Source organism: Cavia porcellus, unplaced genomic scaffold, assembly GCF_034190915.1.
Source record: "Cavia porcellus strain 051 isolate PalLab524CR breed Dunkin Hartley unplaced genomic scaffold, mCavPor4.1 scaffold_30, whole genome shotgun sequence".
In the NCBI taxonomy this organism is placed as follows: Eukaryota; Metazoa; Chordata; class Mammalia; order Rodentia; family Caviidae; genus Cavia; species Cavia porcellus.
The window spans coordinates 8,194,653-8,218,913 of record NW_026947513.1 but is presented as its reverse complement, the minus strand read 5'-3'; the positions used below and the strand labels follow the sequence as shown (position 1 = coordinate 8,218,913).

The 24,261-nt window shown below is 41.0% G+C and overlaps 1 protein-coding gene across 5 annotated transcripts in view; it reads right to left on the bottom strand.

Moving 5' to 3' along the window:
• The window catches only part of Rbpj (recombination signal binding protein for immunoglobulin kappa J region), a 246,838-nt gene that overhangs the window by 107,324 nt on the left and 115,253 nt on the right, over positions 1 to 24,261 (bottom strand). Inside the window, exon 1 of one of the 5 annotated variants that reach the window (XM_003467392.5) lies at positions 8,393 to 8,492. The exons of 2 other annotated variants lie outside the window; for them this stretch is intronic. In XM_003467392.5, the coding sequence (XP_003467440.2) occupies positions 8,393 to 8,451 (59 nt within the window). In that variant the 5' untranslated portion in view covers positions 8,452 to 8,492. Of the gene's footprint in view, positions 1 to 8,160; positions 8,273 to 8,392; positions 8,493 to 24,261 lie in introns of those variants that run through there. 2 more of the 5 variants (XM_005002611.4, XM_063240475.1) reach the window with 2 other exon arrangements.

The window sequence follows — 24,261 nt, the reverse complement described above, 5'->3', positions numbered from 1 at the left end:
CGAATATTTTGAGGGGGATTAATGGCAATGTGCCTGTACTGTCATAACTTTTTAATTTAAACATTCACCATATATTTCAATCACACCGCCTGTGTAATTTCCACTAAATCCTGGGTTTCACAAAACATTTCTTAGCAATCTTTACAGGATCAGCACATAGCAGTGTCTTATACCTAATAAGTGTTCAACAACTGTTTTGTTAATAAATATACTATAATTAAAACAGTACTAAAAGGAGAGTCATTAAGTTATGATAATAGTCTCATTTTCATGAACCCTTCCTTAGGCTCTTATTGCTTGTGCTTACACCATTTGAAGGATTATTATTCATACAGAATAATATAATTTTTTTCTCAAACCAAAAATACGATTTGAAGAAATATCACGCAAAATGTGGGAAGACCTTAGTGGTTTGTAGTTTTTCAAGAAAAGGGAACAAATGCCTTTGTGCCAATATTGCAAACTAATCTAAAGCTAGTATGTTCTATCTAGAGGAAATTAGACTGAATCTAAAGTTGTTTATAATTAAAACCCTACAATACTTGTTCCACATTTTATAAAACAATATTGTACTTCTATAACAAAATAGATTTTTAATATGTGTATAAAGATACACATATAAAAATAAGTTTTATAGAGTGATAACCATTTGTTGGTTATATAACCGTTTTATGAAAAAGTATTCTTATTCATTTACAATTATCATTTAATTAACAATGTTCATTAGCTCGAAAACTAAGTAAATATTGACTATCGCAAAGGAATGTTGGAAAGGAATTAAAAAATCAACTTGATTTTCTAGGGTTTTCCACCCCATCTATCAAGTACTACTACACTTTCACTGCAAGACTTTTGCAACTTAAAATGCAAATGCTACTTATACTATTTTAATGTAAACATCAAATAGTGTATTCTCAAGACTGCCATGAATCTAACTGAAAAGCTACCATGCTTATCTTTACAAACTGCCTCAACACAACAAACTTACACAAATATTTAAACAGACAGGTAATTACCACTTGCACTGCCTCTGATGCATAACTCCTCCCTCACCTCCCCCACCTAAACTTGGTGTGCTCGAAAATTACACAACCCTTTCAAACCATTAAGGTATCATTTCATTCCCTGAAGCAGAAGCAAGGCTAAAGAATCATAGGCAACACCATGATGCTGTGCCAGGCATAAAAGGCATCTGGAACTGTGGGTGGGGCAAATGTCTGAGAGACTGTAGCAGCTGGACAGTCAACATTCCCACACTGTTATGGCTGTCCAAGCACAGAAGAGAGCAGCCAGAAGCAGACCCCCAAAAGTTGGGGGTCACACAATGATAACACCGTGGTAAAGAAGTAATCTACCAAATATGTCTGCTTAAAATGCCAAAGCACATACTTCAAGGGCTGCGGTCCTCTGAACTAACTACACTGCTGCTTTCCTAAAACATGACCCACAAACCACAGGCTGCAGTATTAAAAAGTCCATCCTGAGCCCAGCCTAGAAAAGGTCACCAGAAGAAACTGAGTGTTACAATTATTTGTATAGAGTGTTTTCCTATTCACAGATCACACATACACTGTTTTATTTGATCCTTATAATTATAATCTCACATATTTTTACCTTACTTGATAATCACAAAATGCCTGGCAGATAAATACACAAGCGAATGGTTATTTCTATTTTATAGAGGTAAACCCTGAAGCTTAGAAAAACTAACTACATGTAATCTGTCCACAAGACCTGGATCGCCCTATAGATCATAAATTTATAATTTGATTCCCTGGTGTGAACCCCACCCCCCAAAAAATCTGTAGTGTCCTAAGGTTTCATGTGTACCTCAGTTTTCGTTTTTGGGGGTTTATTTTTGTCTTTTTGAGAGGGAGTTTCACTAGGCAGTTCAGGTTGGCCTTAAACTCACGATGATCCTCCGGCCTCAGCCTCCTAAGTGTTGAGATTACAGGTGTGCACCACTGGCCCAACAGTTCTTAAAAACAGTAATGGAACTTTTGAGAAAAACCTGACAATCAACCATGTAAAAAAGTTTTCAAATGTGACCTTGCCAACTTTATACAAACAATATAATACAGCATTTTTCTAATAATACTGAAACAACTTTTGCCTACAAGCGTCACCATAGGGTTCTCAGGTGCCACAAGAATGCCTGTGCTGAAATTATCAATTCCTCTCAGCACCTGAGCAATTGTTTCCTCACAGAATTCAAAGTCAAACACAAACAGTCTTCCATTAATGACAGTTGTGTTTCTGCACCTAGGCCTTACATGAACCCAGCACTAAATGAGGAATTGTATGTACACTACAATATTCCAAACAAAGAAATGATCAAAAGAAACACCAACTTGATGACTTTGCTTTTATTTGTATAACTCTTTTTTTTGTGTGTGTGTCTTTTTCCTTTTTATCGGTACCGGGGATCAAACAGTACTGTAATGTACAAAACAACTACAGTACTATACTATACAGTAAAATCAGCAAAAACTACAATATTGTATAAACAAAGTATATTATCCAGAAGAAAGACATACAAAAAAAGATGTACAGAACTATACAAAAAATAGACAGGTCATGAGTTTGACAGCAAGTTGTATGCCCCAACAAGATGCTTCAGTCACAAGTCCAAACCATCATTAAACTGGTAAGTCCTTAAAGAGGAACACCTGTATACAATGGGGGAGAGAATTCTGCTATGTAATCACATAACAGCAAGTTTTCAAAGAGTTCTGCAAAATGTGATCTTCTGTGAATCCTCCATCATATGCTAGGCATTCTATTGAGAATATATAAATGATTCAGAAGAAAATAAGCCACATGTAATGGTACATGCATAAAATCCCAGTACTCAGCAAGCTGAGACAGAACTGCTAGTTCAAGGCCAGCCTGGACTATGGAGCAAGTTAAGATCAACCCGAAATACATAGTCAGACCCCGACTCAGAAAAGCCAAAGCAAAAGCAGCCACAGCAGCAGCTGCCACAGCTATATGCTACAACTAAACAACAGCATTTGAAAGTGACAGATAATTACATTACAACTTAACAAACCTAACAGATTTCCAAGAGAATTATACCTGTCCAAAAAACACAAATTAGAAGCAAGGAACCTAGCCTGGTAGGTCAGGTTGGACTACCCCTGACCTTAGTCTTGAATAATAAGCTACTAAGGACCAACGTATTTTTGGAGTACAAGGAAGCATTATATTTCTGGGTCTATGTTGGAAAACTTAAATATGACTGGAGCCTTGAATATGAAGGGAGAAAAAAAGGCAAATAAATTAATGACATTGTTACAGAGCGCCCTTTAAGGCACACTAGAAAACACTCTTTAAGTAGTTACTATGTGCTAGAAACCTAGCAATAGTTTCATGTATTATCTCATTTAGCCCTCAAAACAACCCCTCAAAGTTGGGAGCAATTATCTTACAACTAATGGAAGTGACAATGCTCAAGTAACATGACAATAATCCACAGAGTGTAAGTGCCAGAGACAGAACTGAAACTCAGTGCAGATTAAATCCTAAATGTGAGTTCACAGTGTCTTTTACTGAAAGATGCTACGGGGAGACACTGAAAAGTTTTTAAACTAGAGTGGAATAATAAGGCATCCTCTTTCATAGCCAAGTGGAAGCTGAAAAAGGGGATAAATTCAGAAGCACACAGAGGCTTTCGCTACATCTGCAGAGATCAAAGTTGAGAAAAAATGAGCCAGAGCCAAGAGAGTTCTACAAGGGGAAAACCATTGCTCTTAGTGATCACAAGTAAAGGGTCAATGGGAAAGACAGGATCCTGGCTTGCTGAACTAGGTAACAACTAGTATCACCTATCACTAACAGAGGAGCAAGGAACAGGTTTCATTCACTTGGTATCTATGGACGGCCCCCCAGGTGCCAAATACTTTCCTAAAACCAAGGGTCAAGTCTGAAACTACAGTCCCAGTAGATAGAAAATAGTCAAGAAAACAACTAACAAAACATTTAAACACAAAACCCATACAGTTTCGCCACTACTGCTGGATGTGGTGGCACAACCTATAATCCCAGCACATAGGTTGATGCAAAAGGATCACCATCAGTTACAGGTCTGCTTGGGCTACACAATGAGTTCAAGGCCAGCCTGAATTACAAAACAAGATCCTTCTCAAAAAAAAAAAAAAAAAAAAAAAAAGAAAGAAAGAAAGAAAGAAAGAAAAGTTACCGGACTTAGCTGACCCAGTGAAAACATTTTGTGCTATCACCATTTTAAACATTGTTACATGCAGAAAATAAGGGAATAGAAAAAAAAAATCCCAGAAGTTTAACATCATGTTTGAGTTTGACAGATCTTTGCACTCCTACACAACAATTACTACTCTGTAACCTGTGTTGCTTGCCCTTCTCTCTGTACATTTAGGAAAAAAATGTATTTATTACCCAAATTGCTATAAATATTTGGGTTTTTTTCATCCTACTATCACTATCATAACTTGCTAAGAACTTGATTCCTAACTTCCTACTTGACTTCCTATAAAATATAAACCACTTCATATTAGCTTACTTCAATAACAGTTCCTAAACCTTAACCATACCTTTCGTCTAAGGATGCTCTCTGTAAATCTCTAGGCACAGCAATTCCGTGCAGATGTGGCAAGTTATTCCAATTTCTACTTTACTACAGAGTTAGAAAGCTGGCCCAGGGGAAGTAGAATAATTTGGAAATAATCACAAAGCCAGATGCCAAAAATAACAACTTTTAGTCTACCCATGAGAAAATATTGCCCCTAGTCGAAATAACATGAAATTTAGTATTAGGAGGAAGCAAAATGCAAAAATAATGCTTTAAGGCCAAGTATTCACTTTTATTTCCAAAAACTAACTGAACACCAAAATTAACATTTGTAAAAACTTTCAAACCAAGCCATTTTTTCATAATGCCTTACTCATCTACAGTTTCAAGGATTATTTAATGAATTACATCTGATAAAAAAAAGTTTTCCTCAAAACAAATTATCTTATCAATATAAAAGACCCTGGTAGAAATTGGCTGGCACAGCGCAACAGGTAAGTTCTTAACTAACTTAACTGGTTAACATTTAATGTCCAGGGGCTGGGGATTTAGCTCAGCGGCATAAGCGCCTGCCTTGCAAGCAGGCAGTCGTGAGTTCAATCCCTGGTACCGATAAAAAGGAAAAAAATGGAAAAAAAAAATTTATAAAAACATTTAATGTCCAGGGTAGCACTGCTGAACCTATGGCATGTGTGTGTGCCACAGCTGGTTGTCTGTTCACTGTCACTGCCTACAGCATAAATTAGAACATTCTGACAAACACTGCAATTGAACCTCATATTTATTTCCTTAGAAATACACTCTTTCCAGGGCCACTGCAATACGCATGGATAATAAATTTAACGCTTTAATAGTCAATATAAGGAATTTAAGTTTCCAGCCACAACTCATCCTACCTTATAAACTCTTTCAACTATGCTTTTTGATAATCATTTAAAGACACTGCTTTATTTGGTCATGAAATAAAAGTTTTACATGATTTAGGCATAATACAATTCAAATTGTAAAAAGTAATTTTATGATGTCTGTGTGATCATTCCGAGGTGTACGTCTCAGAGCAAAAAACTTTTCACTATACAGTATAAAGTTTACTTTCCTTGAAGTCAGAATTAGTAGGCTCATTATTTTACCTCCAAAACCTGATTACAGAGGGGCCGGGGATTTTAGTTCAGCGGCTCAAGTGACTGCCTGGTAAGCGTGAGGTCCTGAATTGGATCCCCGGTACCAAAAAAAAAAAAAAAAAGCTCTGATTATGTACTAAGGAATCCCTAGTCCTCTGTACTAAGGACAAATAAGTGACATATGAGAATTAGTAAAAAGTCATTCACTGGGGGTGAGGATTTAGCTCAGTTGTGTAAGTACCTGCCTGTCAAGCACAAGTTCATGTGTTCGATGCCCGGTATAAAAAAAAAAAAAAAGGCATTCATCTAGCATACATGAGTTCACGAGTTAAATTAATTCCTAGTACAATAAAAATACATTTTAATAATACAAAAAAACCATTCATGGAACTCAGCCTGCAAATTATCAATAAATTTCATGTATTAATCGTGAAAACATGGTTTTCCATGAATTAAACTAAACCTATTAATTCTAATCATCACTTTATTAAACAACAAGCTTTCCAATGTGCCAACATTCCTTACAGCAGATCTTATATATGTCCCATTAGCAGCACTTTGTGAAGAACTTTAAAAATGAAACGATACTCCAAATGACTTACAGGTAGGTAATGTATATTTTGAAAGTAGAGATCAACTAATAGAAAAAAATTATTGAAAAATATCTTCAGTATAAAAATCCAGGTAAATCCAACTCTTCTCCCCAGCATAAGGCTAATTCAGGCCATTAGTGCACAATACATACCACACTCCCACATACATAACCCCAAGCTTTTAACATTACCTTAACAATAAGCGCTAAAAACAATTTAATGCTTTAACACTGGGAAATACCCTTAAGATACACTCACTAAATGCCATTACTGTAGTTCTGTCTTGACTCCCCGTGATTAATATACTCCACAAGGATTCTAAAAGCAATATTCACCCATCAACTGCACTTGTAAACACGTAATTCCAACGAAAGGACAGACAGGTGTCACACATACATCTACAGAAGCAAAAAACAAGAATTGTAAAGTTTAATTCCAAATTCCAATACTTGTAAACTCTAAGGCTTAAGAACTCATTTATGAAAAAAAAAAGTCATTTATATCAAATTCCCAAGCAGGATGAATAGCCTCCTTAGGAAGCAGAAGTTACTATGCAGATTCTTAAAAAAAAAAAAATTCTCCGCACTAGCGTTTCACAAGTTTTTAACATCAAAATTCACTCAACTATTCACACACCAAAATGAGTATCTGTTGTGGACAGTCGAAACCCTTCTCAAACATCAACAGAGCAAACAAGGAGCAAACCTTGTGACTACCTCCAACCTTTCTACAATATCTCCGCCTCCCACCCATCGGCAGGTAACCCAGAAGCAAAACCTGACAGCTTCCCCCGACCTAGGCCTTCAGAAACCAAGGGGGTTGGGGCAGGATAACCATCAAGAGATTAGATCTCTTTACTGGGCTACTGTTTCCAAGCAAAACAACCAGGGGCCAAAGAGCCAAAGAGATGGCAATGAAAACTAGAGATGCTTTAATCCCAAAAGAAAGGGGCACGGGACTGGGAGGAGGAGGCTACTTGTAATCCAGAGAGAAAGGACCATTCCGGAGCAGAGGGGTGCGGAGGAGAAAACCAAGTGTACCCTGGCACCTTTCAGACTCCCAAAACCACAACAAACCAGAGAGTCTGTCTGCACTCAGAAGCGCCAGATGGGGTCCCCGGGGCTGAGACAGTTCAGCAGACACACACCGGGGGCAGCAGATAAATCAAACGATGATGGGAGGGGAAGGGGATGCCGAGAATAAGCTACTAAATGGGGGAGACAAAGACTCTGAGAGTGATCGGGGAGCAAACGGAAAGGTGAGAGGGGAAGACCTAGGAAAAGACAATAGAAGAAAAACAGAAAGACAGGAATCTGGTGCCTGGGCTGTGGCAGGTCACTGGACTAGCAAGAAACAAGGGACACAACAAAGGGGCACGGGAAGAAGGACAGCGGAGGGAAGGGGATGGAGAAGGGATGCGGGGCGCGGCGGGTCGGACAAAGCGCCCACGGCGGCGGAACAAAGGGCTGGGGGTAGAGAGCCGCTGGGGGCAGACCGAGAGACAAAGCGCCCGGGGCCGGGGCACCGACCGGGCGCGGAGGCGATCCCGGCTCCGAGGAACAAAGCTGCGCGGGGCCCCGAGGCAGCGGCCGCGGGCTGCGGAGCGGAGGGCGCGCGGCGGGCACGGCGGCGGCCGGCCCCGCCGCTCTCACGCCCCCACCACCAGCCTCGCCGCCGCCGCCGCCGCCGCCGCCCTCACGCGCCGGAGCTCGAGCTGCCGTGGCGCGGAGCGGAGTGGGCAGCGCACGCCACACGGCGCCGCACAAAGCGCACGCGACGCCGCCCCCGCGGCCTCCGGAGGCCACGCGCGCCGCGGCCCCCGAGCCTGCCGGCCGCCGCGGACTGCCAGGCGCCCGCAACTTTCCCGGTTCCCAGCGCTCGGTTTCCCCAGACTTACCCTGTCACAACAGGCGCCATCTTCCACAAACTCTCGCCAAAACTCCAACCCTCGCGAGATTCCCCCGACGCCTTCCCTGGTCCCTCTCCCCCGCCCCTTCCCTTTTTCCTCGCTCCCCGATTCCACCCAGCCCCCGCGCTCCTCTTCCCCTCGCAGCCGCCGCGAAGAGCCAGACGCCTCGCACCGCCCGCGGGGAAAGGGCTCCAGCTCACCGCCTTCCCTGGAAACCTACCCCTGCGATGGAGCATGCGCAGGCGGCTTCTCCACGGGCGAGCCCTCCGTGTGGTCCATGGGGAGTGCTCCGGTTATCCGGGTTTTGGGACGCGCCCTCGAGGGACGTATGAGGAGACTGAGGAAAACTGAAGGGGATTACTACGGGCACAGGGAATGAAGGGGTCAGGAGGCGGGGCTGAGGGACAGGGGGAGGGGTCCTGGGAAAATGTGCCGCGTTTCCCTAGCCCAGACGCACAACCTCCTGTAGTGGGTGTTTTCCAAGTGACTTCCCGCTCACACTTAGTTCCCAGCCCTTTTCATTCATTCAAACGTTAAGTGAGCGCCTCCTTTATGCTAGCCTCAGTGTTAGGTGCGCGAGCGACATAGATTCCTGGGGTTTGGGAGGATGACACGCCTGGAACAGTCTTTATTTATTCACCCTCACCCATGCAAGTGGGGAGACAGACATGATTACAATGTGGCGTGATCCTGCCAGAACTCTGCAGACGCAAAACTTCTGCAATTAAGCTCTGCCATCTTAGCTGCTTCTCCTTGAGTGCGAAATGAGGTCAGCCAAGACCTCTTGACAGAAACACCTGAGGTCATGCACACGCCAGGGTGCCGAGTACTTTTCTCCAGAAGTGCAACTGTGCGGAGACCAAGACCGCACTCCGCGCCCCTACCGACTCATACTGCACACGGTGGGAGCACAGCCTCCTTAGGAACCCATGGCACCCGCCGGCCAGAGCGCACCCACGCGTCCAAAGGGGCTGGCGGCACAGAAGTCGGTCTTCCGTGCGCCTGGCTCAACCGGGGACGCGGCTTGCAGCCCTAGAGGTCCCTCGGGCCGCACAAGCCCGGAAGCCCCCACCAGACTTGGTGCGGCGGGCGGCGCACTGAATGACCAGGTGCAGGGCCTGCGCCTAGCTGGCCCCGACACCGCCCGCAGCACCTCCTGCTTTCCCTCCCCAGCCTTTCCTTTCCTAGAGATTCCCAAAGCCTGTACGGTCTTCCGTAGGGAACCCCAAAACCCGGAAAACTGGAATCCGTCGCCCGAAACCTGCCAAAGGCGCTGCAGGACTGGCGCTGCCCGCGCGAGCGGCACTGCGCATGTGCTCCATGCGGGCGGCCCAGTCTCACGCTACACCCCCTCCCCACCGCTGCCACTACTCGGCTCAGACACAACACCGGCCGTGGGAAATTTCCTAAACCTCGCGAGAACGCGCCCTCCTGTTGCCTATGCTTTTGCCCCAAGTCTCGCGGAGCCCAGGCTGGACAGGTGTTAGCCTGGTGGCGCTCCGGGCGCCGTTCGTGCCGCGCGTGCCCGGGCGGCGGGCGCTGGCCTGGACGCGGGCGGGGTGGGAAGGGAGCGGCTCGCCGCGGAGGCGGGGCGGTTGGGGGGGCGCGTGGCGGGCGGCGAGGGGCGGGGGAGGCCCGGCGTCTAGCACCCTGGAGCCCACGTCCGCGGTGGAAGCGCACGGGTCAGGGGAGCCGACGATCGGGAACTTCCCTGGCACGGAGAGTAAGCGGGCAGGCTCTAGGGCAGGAGGAGCCGCAGGCCCAGCGCCCGGGGAGGTTTCCTGGCGCGCTGCACGAGCCTGGTACTTTCCTGACATGTGTTAGACGTCGCGCCCCTGGCCCCCGGGAGCTGACAGACAGCCCCACTGTGGGCTTTGAGTCATCCGCCTGAGTCACCCAGTCTGGCTGCCTCTTTACTTGCTTCAGAACAAGTTCGATTCCCTTAACTAGTCTACTCTAGCGATGGGATGTTGCCTTTCTAATCAACCCGCTGGCCCTGGAGAAGGGGGATTCCTTTTTTATACATTTTTTTGCTTTTTATTTTAATCCTACAAATATGACTTAAAGTTTTGGTTTTGCTTTCCTTCCCCTTCCCTCTGAGGACTTCCAGTCTGGTCTGCCGCTAAATTCCCCTGACCTCTGACCTTACCCCTGCTTACTGGGCGCCAACAGCTGGCTTCCTTTGCCGGTCCTGGGACACACCAGGCATGCTTTCTGGACTTAAATGCAATGAATGAGGGCCAGTACTTTTGTCAGTGTTGTTCATTGCTCAAACCTCAGCCACTGGAATAATGCCTGGTGATCAGTAGTAAGTGATCAGTATTTGCAGAAAGAATACGGTGTCTCCCACTTTAGGGCAAAGTAGAAATGATTCTGAAAGCTCACTCAGCTTTCTGGACAATATTGCAGTTATCTCAGCAATGAGTCTCTGACCCTCTGGCTGGGTCAGAGGAAAAACTTGTGGATCTTTCTGAAAAAAAAAAACAAAAAAGGAAGAAACTAAGCTTTACTTCTGGGTTAAGCCAGTAGATGAAGCTGTACTTACTGGAAGAGTTTTCTTTACTATTTTACAACCTTAGGAAGCAAATACCATTAGCAGCAAAATGAAGAGATAGGTATTTACATGAACTGCTAGAGAAAGTGAAAAATGAGTGTAATCTTCATAGAAAGCATTTTAGCATAATTTACCGCTATCTGTTGATCCTACAATTCCATTTCTAGAAGTTTGTGCTAAAATATACTCACATGTGTGAAATTACCTATGATTGTGGCATTATTGATGGTATTTTAGAAGTGTAATAGTTGGAACCATGCTGAATAGTGCCCATTAATAATCTCAGCACGTGAGAAAGCTGAGGCAGGAGAATCACTATGAGTGCAAGAACAGCCTAGGCTGCATGGTAAATTCAAGCCCAACCTGAATTATGTAACAAGACCCTATCTCAAAGAAAGCAAGCAGGTGTGGGATTTAATTCAGTGGCTCAAGTGCTTGCCTGGTAAGCATGAGGTCGTGAGTTCAATCCCCAGTACCGAAAAGGAGAGAGAAAGAGAGAGAGAGAGAGAAAGCAAGCAAGCAAACAAAAGCTAGTAACAACCTAAATGTCAGTGAGAGATCGGTTATAGGACTGGACGTGTAGCCAAGCATGTGCATGCCCCTGGCTTCCATCCTGAGTGTATGTACACACAAAAGATATGCCTTATTTTTTAATAATAATGAAAAATTTATAGAATTAAAGTGTATGTGCATCTTAATAGGAAGACATTGCTTTTATGTACTTATGTGAGGGAATCACAAAGTTTAAAAACATGGTACAAGACAGTGATAGATAAATGTTTATTTGCCTGTGTGTGTCTAAAATAGCTCTGAACAGATACGTTAGAAATTTTGGGGGCCAGGGCTCTAGCTCAGTGGCATAAATGACTGCTTGGCAAGCGCAAAATCATGAGTTCAATCCCTGGTACCAAAAAAAAGAAAAAAGAAAAATCACTGCCTTCCTTTAGGATTCGACACTTAGAGGATTAGGTGAAAGGGTGGCTCTCTTCCAGTCCAGTGTCTTGGATTCTTTGAAATTTGTACCATCTATATGCATTGCCTACTCAAAATATAAAAAAGAAAAAAAAAAAAAACTAAAAGAATAAATGTGTCACAAACAAAAGTAATGTGAACGGTTTCCTTTCTTTAGCAGAGTTACTTTCTAATAGAAGTTATATCCAGGGTCCACCATCTTGGTGGAACTCAGGTGGCAGAGCTGACATGTTTAGCATACCTGCTACCACAGGTCAGGCCTGTGCGAGGCGTTTTACAAAGGTGGGTAGCCTGGAGCCCCTGACCCCAGAGGATTGCCCGGTAACAGGGGGCAGAATCATTCATTCTGTGCTAGGATCAAAGGCTGCATTAGGGCATTGCCGTACAATGAAACTGCCATGAAACACAGAGCTCTTGCCTAATGGGCACAAAGAGCCTTTACAGAGATAAAGTGAGCTCACTCTCACTGGAGTGGGTGTTCAGAAGATTATGAGAAGGAAGTGTGACAGCACAGGAAACAGCAAGCCCGGGCCCTGAGGTGTGAAGGCGTCTCCAGCACTCAGGGGAACTCCAAGTGGGGGACTGGTGCACACAGAAGGGGGCAGGCACCATCAGCAGGGGCAGAAGAAGACCTGGTAGACCTGTACTCCGATACCCAAAGGTGGAGGACATCAGCTCGGCGTAGTGGCGTCCATACTCCTATAATCCCAGCCCTCAGGAGGCTGAGACAGGAGGACCACTGCAAGTTTGAGGCCAGCCTGGGCAACAGTAAGTTTGAGGTCAGCCTGGACTACATAGTGAGACGCTGTCTCAAAAAAACAAAGCCAAAGTGGAGGACATCAAAGTCATCTGGGTCCTACTCAATAAGACTCTCAATGAGGGGGCTGGGGATTTAGCTCAGCCGCATAAGCACCTGCCTTGCAAGCAGGCGGTCTTGAGTTCGATCCCTGGTACCGATAAAAAGGAAAAAAGACCAAAAAAAAAAAAAAAAAAAAAAAAACAAGAAAGAAAGAAAGAAAAAAAAAAGAAAAGAAAAGACTCTCAATGAGTAAATCTGGGCTAAAACCAACAACCAAGGATTTATGACAAGCTGGTCAGGATGCTGGGAAGTGTCCATAAGACATGATTTGAGCACCCATGTTGTAAAACTCAGATGTAACTTCTCTAGGAGATTATGACATGTAGGGTTTTTTATATTCAATAAATGAAATGCTTAAATAGTAAAAGGGATGAGGCAAAGGAAGTAGCAGCTCTTTTGAGTTCATTATGATTTGCTGTGATTGTTTAAACACAGTGACACATCACAAAGTTGCTTTTACTCTACAATCAAGTCACACTAAGATCACATAATAAAGACACAAAAAACACTGCGAATTTTTACAGACAGCTTCATAAGCGAGAATAGCCTCAAGAGTCACATTGCCTGGCTTTTAGCTGTAAGGCCTTGCCTAAAGACAAGTGATTTAACTAGTGAGAAACTCAAGTTTCTTCACCTGTAAAATGAGGATAATAATGCCAAATTCATAAAGCTATCTGGGGACTCAAAGGTTACTATGTTTAAAGCACATAGAACAATGTTATATCATTGTTAGTTTGTTTCAGTATTATTCAACAAGTTCATCTCATCTAAATCCTTACAAAGCACATCAAAATGTCTTTAGCACTTCCAAAATCAATCTTAAAATAACCTTTGGGCTGCTGGAGATTCAAAACAACTTTCACACTGAGCTACAACCCCAGCCCTTCAGCCCTTTCTGTAGTTTTTATTTTGAGATGAGGCATTCCTAAATTACCCAGGTTATTTTCAAACTTACAATCTTCTTGCCTCAGCCTCCCAGAGTGCTGGGTTTGTCAACGTATGCCACCATGCCCATCTAATATCATTATTATTATTTACTTTCCAAGAAGCTCACATGCCCAGAAAGTTTGGGAAGCCTGCTGTAAATGACTGATGGGCACCTCGGGGATGTAAAGCCTGTTCATGTGGTCATTTGGTGCAGCATCTGTGGACTAGGAATGTCCAGCTGCCAGCTCACATTAGAAATTTGGAGCCATTTCTTTCTTTTTTTTTTTTTTTAATCTTTTTATCGGTACTGGAGATCGAACTCATGACTGCCTGCTTGCAACTTAGGTGCTTATGCCGCTGAGCTAAATCCCCAGCCCCCTGGAGCCATTTCTTAATTCATGGTTTTCATTCATCTTTATATCTCCCTTGTGTTTATAACATCATCTCTATCATTTCCTACTATGTGTTAATCAAGGTTAGTAAAACATACAGGAGATTGAAAGAGTGCCAAGAAGGATTCCATCAGACTGTGCAGTTCTACAAAGAAAATAAGCTCTAACTCCAGGAGTAAAATACATAAAGAGACCACTGAAAATGAGTCACGGAGTGGGTTTCAGGTGGATTTCAGCAACAAAAATAAATATTCACTCTTTCTTCCTCTTTGTGTTTGATTTGTCACTGGATTCTTTGGCCTGGCAATATGACTTTTTTTACAGGCTTGCGTTAAACTTTACTTAGCTTGCTAACATGTGCCGCAGTTCAAGAAGGTAAAGGAAAAAAAACAACAGACCATTTACCCTAGTGATGTGGAAGGTGAATGGAATCATGCCCATGGTGAGAGGGATGCGTATCAATCTCACAACCTGTCAGAAGTTTCCATAGTAAGGTGTACTTAGAAGGAAACCTTGCCATGTGTGATTAGTGTATTTTGTTTCTTTCATAACATGAAAAAAAATAAAGGCAGTTAATACCAAAGAAATAGAAACACCACATGAAGCATAAAATTCCAGTTGTCTTGTTTATAAAAGAATGTGTTTACAATTTGATATTTTTAAACATCCACACTTTTTATGTGTCCTCTATCACAATAGCTCTGGCTTTTGTGTTAGGCCAATGTTAAACAACCATAGTTTTTTTAAATGAGCTGGGACATAAACAAAAGAGTTTGATAGCTCCAGCCTTGAGTCCAAAGTCTCCACTACTAACTAGCTGGCCAACTGGACAATTTCAGTTTTTCTCATCTGCATAGGATCAGTTCTAAGGGGTACTTAAAATATAAGTGAGTTGGTGGGGCACACAGTAAGCACTTCATAAATGTAATTTCACTTAGTACACTCTGCTACCAGGGGCTGGGGATTTAGCTCAGTGGCATAAGGGCGTGCCTTGCAAGCAGGCAGTTGTGAGTTTGATCCCTGGTATCGATAAAAAGGAAAAAGACAAAAAAAAAAAAAAAAAAAAACTCTGCTACCCATATTCATGTTCAATTTTCTTATCTAGTAAATGGACAAACACCACCTGTCTTAGAGCTTTGTTGCATGTATCAAATTAGATAATTATGCAGAAAGTTAAAAGGAAAGATCTGTGTTGCAGTGGGGCCGGGGTTTGGGTCATCGGCATAAGTGCCTGCCTTGCAAGTTCATGGTCATGAGTTAGATCCCGGTACCAAAAAACAAACAAACAAACAAACAAAAAACAGCTTAATAAAAGAAAGGCAGTTGTACGTAATTCTTGATTGACACATATGCTTTTTAAAAGTTGACTTCTGGGGCCTGGGGATTTAGGTCAGTGGTACATAAGCACCTGCCTGGCAAGTGCAAGGTTGAGTTCCATCCCTGGTCCAAAAAAAAAGAAAGAACGAAAAGAAAAAAAGTTGACTTCTTTTATATAGCAAATCATTACAACAAAAAAGTTCCTTGCAGTTTCCTCTCTAGCCTATACTACTATAACCTTGCACTTTGAAAATGATGATCTTTATTACTTTTTCAAAGAAAACCTTCCAGAAAGGTTCCACTCTACTTCTGTATTGTTTTGTGTCACTGATGGTGTAAGATATGGGTCACCTGTGTAGAGGACCTTTGTGGCTAACTAGCATCTTTGTCCCAAACAGATTCAAGACTAGATTAACCATGAAACATGTCTACTCAACCCAGTGAAATACTTAAGACTAACATAGCTGACTAACCGATAATTCTCTTGAACATCATGATGGAAGTTGTATATTGTCTCTAATAACTGCTATTGTCATTATGTAAATTTAAAACCTCATTAATTTTAAAGTATTTAGTTGTTGTGATGTCAACATGTGGGAATTTAAAAGGAATTCTTGGGGAATTAGTACAAGAAAAAGCCTATGATTATCTCTAAGTTATTACTAGGTAGTACAGATTTATCAATATACAACAAACAAGTTTGAAAAGTTGAATCTCAGCCTAACAATAACACATTTTAGTTGAAAAAATGTACCAGAGGAGCAATTTAAAGGAATCCTTGGCATCCTGTGTTGGGTATTATAATTATAATATTGCCAGTACGTAGGTTTTTGCTACTTGAATATTTAACTAAGTTCTATCATGATTGGTATCCTGTGAATAGTAAAATAAATTATATTAAAGTGTTATGAATATTCCACTAATGGAAAAAACATTTACGAAGATCATACTACAACTGGCCTCCTGTCCAAGTCCTTTGAAAAGATTTGGAAATTCATATATACTTTTTCTTTCTTTCCAGCTTTCCAGCCATGTGGAATTCTACCCTCAGAATTACTTCTGACTTCAGTGAGAGTTATAAACTATCGCCTGGGACAAGCACTTGGCTCCTACTTTTCAATTCACGTCTCAAGTTCTCCAGAAATATTCTTATGAAAGGCAAATCTGATTTTCATCAAGCACTTATACCTACATAGCATCATGTTTTCCTTCACCAGAAAACACTAAGTACTTTATTTTTAACTAGCACAGCTATATCTGTATTTGCATGATACTTTCCAAGTTCCCGAACTAAGCAACAAATCACAGAATCCAGGCAAAAGAAAAGGACATAGGAACTGAATGATAACTTCTGAAAAACAGATTACATGCAGAAGTGCAAACACAAATTTCTTTTTCTTTCTTTCTTTCTTTCTTTCTCTCTTATTTTATTTCTTTCTCTCTTTTCAGTACTAGAAATGGAACCCAGAGTCTCAGGCATGTGGGGCAAACTGCATCCCCATCTATGTATGTATGTATGTATGTATGTATGTATATATATATATATGTATGTATGTGTAAGTAGGTATGTATGTATGCATTGAGACAGAATCTCACTGAGTTGCCCAGGCTGAGCTTTAATTTGAGATTTTTTCTGCCCCAGTCTCCCAAACTGGGATTATGGCATGTGTCATGACCCCCATCCAAAAAGGGGGTTTTCAACAGATTTTGTGCCAATCTAGCATGCAACAGCTTTCTACTCAAAAGGATGCTGTGGCACATAATTTGTAAAGTGACCATGAATATGACTGAGTCTACCCTGTCCCAAGCACATCAGGAAAATCAGTCATTTCAGTCAATTCTCAGGACAACCTGAGGATAGTTAATTTTCTCTTTACCTTTACAGATGAGTCTCAGAGAATAGGACTTATACAGGTTATATTCCTGCAAGAGGGATTTGTGATCAATCAATTCTTTATTTTTTGCCTATAGAAATTTTAAATTATTTTTATTATCAAAATATTGGAGAATATCTCACATCAGCTATTCAGTATCAGATTATAGCTTTAACAGATTGCGTACAAAAGTATAAATCATAAGGTATGCCAGAAAGATTTATTTTTAAATGGCTGTTAGAATGATTTTTTAAAAATTACATGAATTAGTGGCAGTGAGTGGTTAAGGATGGGCAGCCAAGGCAGGGGAAAGATCTATACCCACTTGGAATTTTTGCCATGTCTGTTATCATTTTTTAAAATTCACCAACATATTATGAGAAAAAAAACTGTAAACCAATATGTCTTATAAATCTAAACACAAAAATCTTAACAAAATGCTAACAAAGCATCCAACAAACTAAGTATACAAGAGTATTTTCTCAACTCAGTAAAGGCAATCTCTTAGAGAAGCAATATTCCTGAAATTCATTAATCAATTCAATGCAAGTAAAATCCCAACTAGAAACTGGAGTTTGACAACATGACCTAAAATCCACATAGAAATTCAAAGAATCTAGAATAGCCAAATAATTTGGAAAAGAAGACTCTAAGTAAAAGGCTGATATTTTCTTGTCTTGAACCTGGTATAAAAATGTAGTAATCAAGATTGTGATACTAGCATAAAATAGACATATAGATCAGTGCAATAGAAATGAGAGTCTGGAAATAAGCTCTGACATTTATGATCCCTTGAGATATATATATATACTAGATATAGATATAGATTTGAGACAGGATCTCACTCTGTATCTCAGGCTGGCCTCAGACTCAGAGTGATCCTCCTGCCTCAGCCTCCCAAGTGTTAGGATTATAGGCATCTCCACCACACTTGGCTATGATCAATGGGCAAAAGAATAGTCTTTTCAATAGATAACCATATTCATAAGAATTAATTTGGGCTCATTCTTCACACTATGTACAAGAATTACATTAAAATGGATCTTCCTTGGATGTAAAAATGAGAACCATAACACTCATAGAAGAAAATATGGGGGTAAATCAGTGGATTAGCAATGATTTCTTGGATATGACAGGAAAAGTGCAAACAACAAGATAGATGAATTGTTCTTAACCAAAATTAAATCTTATGTTTTGGCCTTTTTTTTTTTTTTTTTTTTGGTCCTTTTGCAAAGGATATTATCAGGAAAGTAAAAAAGACAAACCACATAATGGAAGAAGATATTTGCAAATCACATATTTGATAAGGTTCCAATATATATAGTAAATACATCTTAAAACTGAATAAGACAAATAGCTTAATTTTAAAATAGATAAAGGAAGCTGGAGGTTTTCTTCAATAGTAAAGCATTTTCCTACCATGCACATGGCACAAGTGCAACCCCAAGCATTACATGCACAAGATACACACACACACGCACACACACACACAAAGCTTCTGACTAGACATATTGCCAGAAGAGGATAAACATATAACCATTAGGCACACACAAAAACATTTCACATCAAAAAGAAGTGCAAAACAAAACCACACCCATTTTACCCCCAAGTAGGATAGCAATACTCAATGACAGGTAATGACAAGGATTGACAGGGATGGAAAACTTCCTACATTGCATTGTGATGGGAACGAGAAATGTTGCACCCATCTTGAGAAACACTGACAGTTCCTCAAAAGATTAAGACAGACTCACTATATGGCTCAGCCATTTTACTCTTCAGTGTGTAACCAAGAGAACTGAAACCATAAAACATATGCCCCTACAAAACCCTGAATGTTCATAGCAGCATTATTCATGATGATGAAAAAGCAGAGACAATGCAAATATCCATGATAACCAATGAGCCGAGAACTAAAAGGTGGTATGTCTGCAAAATGGAGTGTTATTAGGCTGTAAAGACAAAAGAAATACAGATATTAATAACACTTTGAAAATATGCTAAATGAAAGAAGCAAAATGCAAAAAGATCTTACATTAAATAAATCAACTTACATGACATGTCCAGAAAAAGAGAATCAGTAGAAACAGCAAATTAGTGGTTGTTCAGACTGAGAGGTGTGAGTGAGTGTAGAGGGTCATCATTACTAACCGGGCCAGTCAGGAGAGTGGACATGTTACAGGTGGTTAAGGGCAATGGTTACATGGCACTGGGAATATGCTGCAAACCACTGAACGCGTACTTTACGTCACTGCATTCTATGCTTTGTCCGGCATATCACAATAATATGATAAGGGGGCAAGACAAAAAATAAATTCAAGAAAGAGAAATGAGAGGTGTGGAGGGAGTGAGCAAGACAGAGTGAGAGAGACTTTTTCTGCAGTTAGAGCCGTTAGAAGTCAAATCAAAGAGATCATGAACTTTATTTTAGTAATTCACAGCTGACACAATGTCCAAATAAGGGCAACTAAGTAATAAAAATGAACTCCATCAAAAATTAGAGCATTAGTCATCACTTCGTTCGTGGACTTGCCCTCTAGCTTCAAAGTAGATTTGAGATCGTATTTCTGATGAGGATAGCATTCCTTACCATTTAAAAGCGGAATAATCACTGGCTAACTACTTAATCCAAATGATTTCAATGGATATGATCATTTCGGGTTCTTCTTCACCCCTGAGTAGGACTTTTGCGTCTCTTTTTAAAGTAAGTTATGGCCCAGAGAAATTAAGTATCTTTCTTAAAGTCTCACTCATGCAGTTCCAGCTACAGCTGGAATGCGAATGCTATTCACCCCTCTAACCTTTCTCCATAATCTGCCTGATGCGAGGCCTGCTGGGCCACTTTCTCCCTCTTTATTGTCTTTAATTAGAACCCAGTATCCCCTAGGGGGTAGTACTGAACGGGCCTTTGCAAAACTAAAGTACTAATGTTACCTTGAAGACCTGAGGACAGGGACCCTTCTAGGACCCTCCACGGAGGTGCTAGTGCTGCCATTTGGGGAATAGGAAAGGAATTGGAATTGGAAATAGAACTTTTTGTTTTCAAATGTAGGTGCAAAAATGAGGAAACTGAGAAAGCTCTTTCCAGCTCCAAAGGTGAGTTTAAAAGTCCACCTGGAGCTGAGGGCTTCCTGTGACTCAGACAGTTTCCTCTTCTCCTGCCGTAGCAGAGTCCCAAGAACACCTGACCAGCACATCTCCTTTAGATCTGCAGTGACAACTATTTCAATAGGAAGTGTGTTTTCAGACTTTCCCCTGTGGCCATGCCCTTCTTAAATTTGTGTGCCTCAAAAATCACTTTTGCTAACTTAGTTCTTTTATATTTATTTTTTAAAAATTATCCTATGGTCTTCATTTAACCTCTATCTGTGTCATATTTAAGCCTAGTTCCTAGTCAAAATGCTTCTAAAAATGTGACAAATTACAGAAACAGCTTTATTCTTTTTAATTGCCATAACTTCTGAAATGAGTTACATATTCATATGGAAAAAATAAAAGTTATAGAAGATAATGGACATAGGATTACTAGATTTAGCAAATAAAAATACAGGACATCCAGTTACATTTGCATTTCTTATAAGCAACAGCAATACTTTTAGTATTGTTTATCTAGAATAAAATCATTCAGGTTGAGAACAAAAAAATTACATTGATTTGGGACTAACTAAGGAAACTCCAAACTCACTCAGACTTGAAAATGTTTTACAAAATAGCAGCTGTATTTTGCAACTTTAAACCACATGGGGTTGGCAGTCACGATGCTTGTTGGGTATTGTGATGGATGCTGGAGAATTTAGGAGTGTTGTAAGAACATGAGGGGGGACAGGTCTCAGTCTCCCTGCCCTTTGGGGGAAGGGGTCTGTTGTATTGGAGGTTAGCAGAGGCTGACGCTGTTTCAAAGGTCAACTAAGTGCCCAGGAGGGTGTGTGTGCAGCCCAGTTCAAAGGTTGAGCTTTGGACAAGTCAGATAGCTCATTAACAATGGCCTTCGCACTCCTTTTTTTTTTTTTTTTTTTTTTTTTTTTTTGTCTTTTTCATTTTTATCGGTACCGGGGACCGAACTCACGACTGCCTGCTTGCAAGGCAGGTGCTTATGCCGCTGAGCTAAATCCCCAGCCCCTTCTTTTAAAGTGCCTTGAACCAATACCACTCCAGGTTGATTTCTTTTTTCTTTGACAATATAAATTTGGGGCATACTTATACTTTTCAAAAGGTTATGTAATTTGTCTGAAATTAAAATGTAGTCTTTTGTCTGGCAACTCTAAAATGAACAGAAAAATAAGACTCTCAGTTGCCTTTTAAAAGAAAATCCTATTACAAGTTTCTTGAGTTTCCTTCCAGAAATGTTCAATAAGCAACTGTCTTTTATAGCAAGCAAGGTTATCAGTCCTAGCTCAAACTTGAATCTAAAAATGAGAGCCAGGCTTGGTGACCCATACCTGTAATCCCAGCATTCGGGGAGGCTGAGATGCAAGAGTTTGAGGCCAGCTTGAGCTACATAAGGAGTTTCAGGCCATCCTGGGCTGTACAGGAAGCCCCTATCTCAGATAAAAGGAAAGCACCTGAAAAATAATGATGTTGTGTTTTTTATTTGGACCCTTTAAGGTTAATGGAGGCCACATGGTACAGGGGAAAAGGTCAGATCTTAGTCCACACCAACTTGGAAGCCTTGTGTATGTACCTTAGCTCCCAAGGCCACTTGCCAAAGGAGGGTAACAATACTAATATTCACCACATATGGTGGCAGGCAGTAATAAGTTACACATGCAGCATGCATTGCAAAATGCTTAGCACAAGGTAGTCATGGGATCAGCCATCCCTTCCTGTTTGGATGCTTCAGGGTATTCATCCATAGCTTTTTGGGGAAGTTAATTGTGAAGACCTCTCTGCCTGGGACCACACACCGAGTCTTTTTCAGTGTAACCTTCTTTTTTTTTGGTCTTTTTTTGTTTTTATCGGTACCAGGGATCGAACTCAGGACTGCCTGCTTACAAGGCAGGCACTTATGCCGCTGAGCTAAAACCCCAGCCCCTCAGTGTAACCTTCTAAGTTGCCATCTTCTCCTAATATGTCACCATCAAATACTTACAGGGCTCAAGAATCTGAAGGGTTTGTTGATCTCATTTCCTCTTCCTTCTTACTGAATTTTTCCCTCTGTCATTCACTATTTCAAGAACATTTTCTGAACGATCAGGAGCCAGGTACTGTGCTAGGCATTGAAGGGGCCAGGTTGGACAAGAGGCTGAGGTCACCACCCTTGGGAACTTTGAGTCAAGAATTGAAGTAAAAGCCAGAAGTGGTGGTGCCTGTCTGGAATCCCAGTGCTTGGGAGGCTGAGGTGGAGGATTGCTGTGAATTCAAGACCAGTTTAGGCTACATAGTGAGAAGTTGTCTCAAAAAACTTTAAAAATTCCAGTAGAAAGACCAACAATAAATAAGTAGCAAATAAGCAAAACATCTTAAGTAATGATAAATGTGTGAGAAATTAAACAGGAGTGATAAATGCTCTGGAGAGATCAAAGCCAAGTCCCCTCCTGTAAATTCCTTTTGGTTAATAGTAAATTCCAGTTATGTAAGCTGGTCAAAATATGTAACTGTAAATTGCCATTTCTTTTTTATTTTCTCTTCCCTGTCCCCAAATTGGCATTTCTTTCTTTCTTTTTTTTATTGGTGCCAGGGATCGAACTCACCACTGCCTGCTTACAAGGCATGTGCTTATGCCACTGAGCTAAATCCCCAGCCTCCAAATTGGCACTTCTTAAAGAAACGCTTTCATACGGTACAAGCAAAGACTAATAATTTACGTTACTTTAGTACTATGTAGATACTAGGGTTTTAGAAGTACAGACTTGGACATTTCTACCTGTCCGCTGTTTCAGAAAAAAAAAAAGGCTGTGGGCACTGAAATCTGAGCACCAAGGACAAAAGGACAAAGCTCCATGTGGAATCAAGACTTAGCAGGTACAAACCAGCCCTGCTCTGCAAGTTGATTTTTAATTCTCTTTTCAAAGGTGAGACAAGCGAGGGTCCCAGATTTTAAGTGCCTTGTTCAAGCATACTCAAGTAAGAAGCAGTCAAGCACAGGGCTTGATGTGGCTCTGCTAGAACGTGTGCTGTGAGGTCCTGGGTTAAGTCCTCTATGCGGGCAAAAGAGAAGAAAAGTGGACAACACCAAGTTTGAAACCATCTTTCTGCTGAGTCAGAAAGGCCCTTTTTGGTTTACCACTTAACCTGTAATTTTGTGTCATTTTCTATACTGCAAAACCCCTGCTTCTTTGCATATGGATGTACATTAAAGAACAGCTAAACACTGATGGGATTTGAGTATGTATGTTAAGGACGTTTGGCATAGAAGTTTCAACATTGTTGAAAATCCCGACAAGAAATTCCCATTTCCTCTTGCTTGTTAGGTTCACCTGTTATCAGAGCATAATTATCAGAGATAATTATTGGTTTGTAATGGTGGTAATTTCGAGTTGCTTTAAAAGTCATCTTCTCTATCTTTTCTCAAAAGCTGCTTCTTTCTGGGCAGGAAAATGTGATCCCTGCTTGTGTGTTATGAACTTAGTGCAATTTGTATGCAGAAAGTCTTTTCCCTTTGTTCCTCCCAAATCATATGCATTTCATGGTGATTAAAAGCAAAACAGCCTAAAAGGCTATATTAGTTCACTAAATTTCTCAGAATAGTGTATTAAAACCGAAACTGAAACACCACGGAGGTGGCAAAACCTACTTACCTTCAATTATTTATGGGCAGCAAAATAGCAGGCATCATGTGTTTCTATAGATCTGTACTGTGTGTTAAGTCTGGTATTAAAAATAAGCAAGAATTTTGGAATGAATCCTCCAGACAAGGATTTTTACCTGAACAAATTTTGAAGAACTGATGAATTTATTAGTAGACCATTAAAATTAGCTGAGGTATAAAATGTAACACAAATAAGATATCATATTAAACTTCATTTAAAAAGCTACAAATTTTGAAATAATTCCAGCTTCTCAGTTGCTTCTTTTGCACTAGTCCACATTTTTAACCCACATTTTTTTAAATTATAAGATTACTTTCCTTTACTAGGGTTCCTTTCCTCCAGGTTTTGGGACAGGAGAGAAACATGCTGCTTCCATAAGACAACTTCCGTATTTTGAGGCACCATTACAGCTTTCTCGGATTTACCTTTTCTCTTTCAAGCCTAG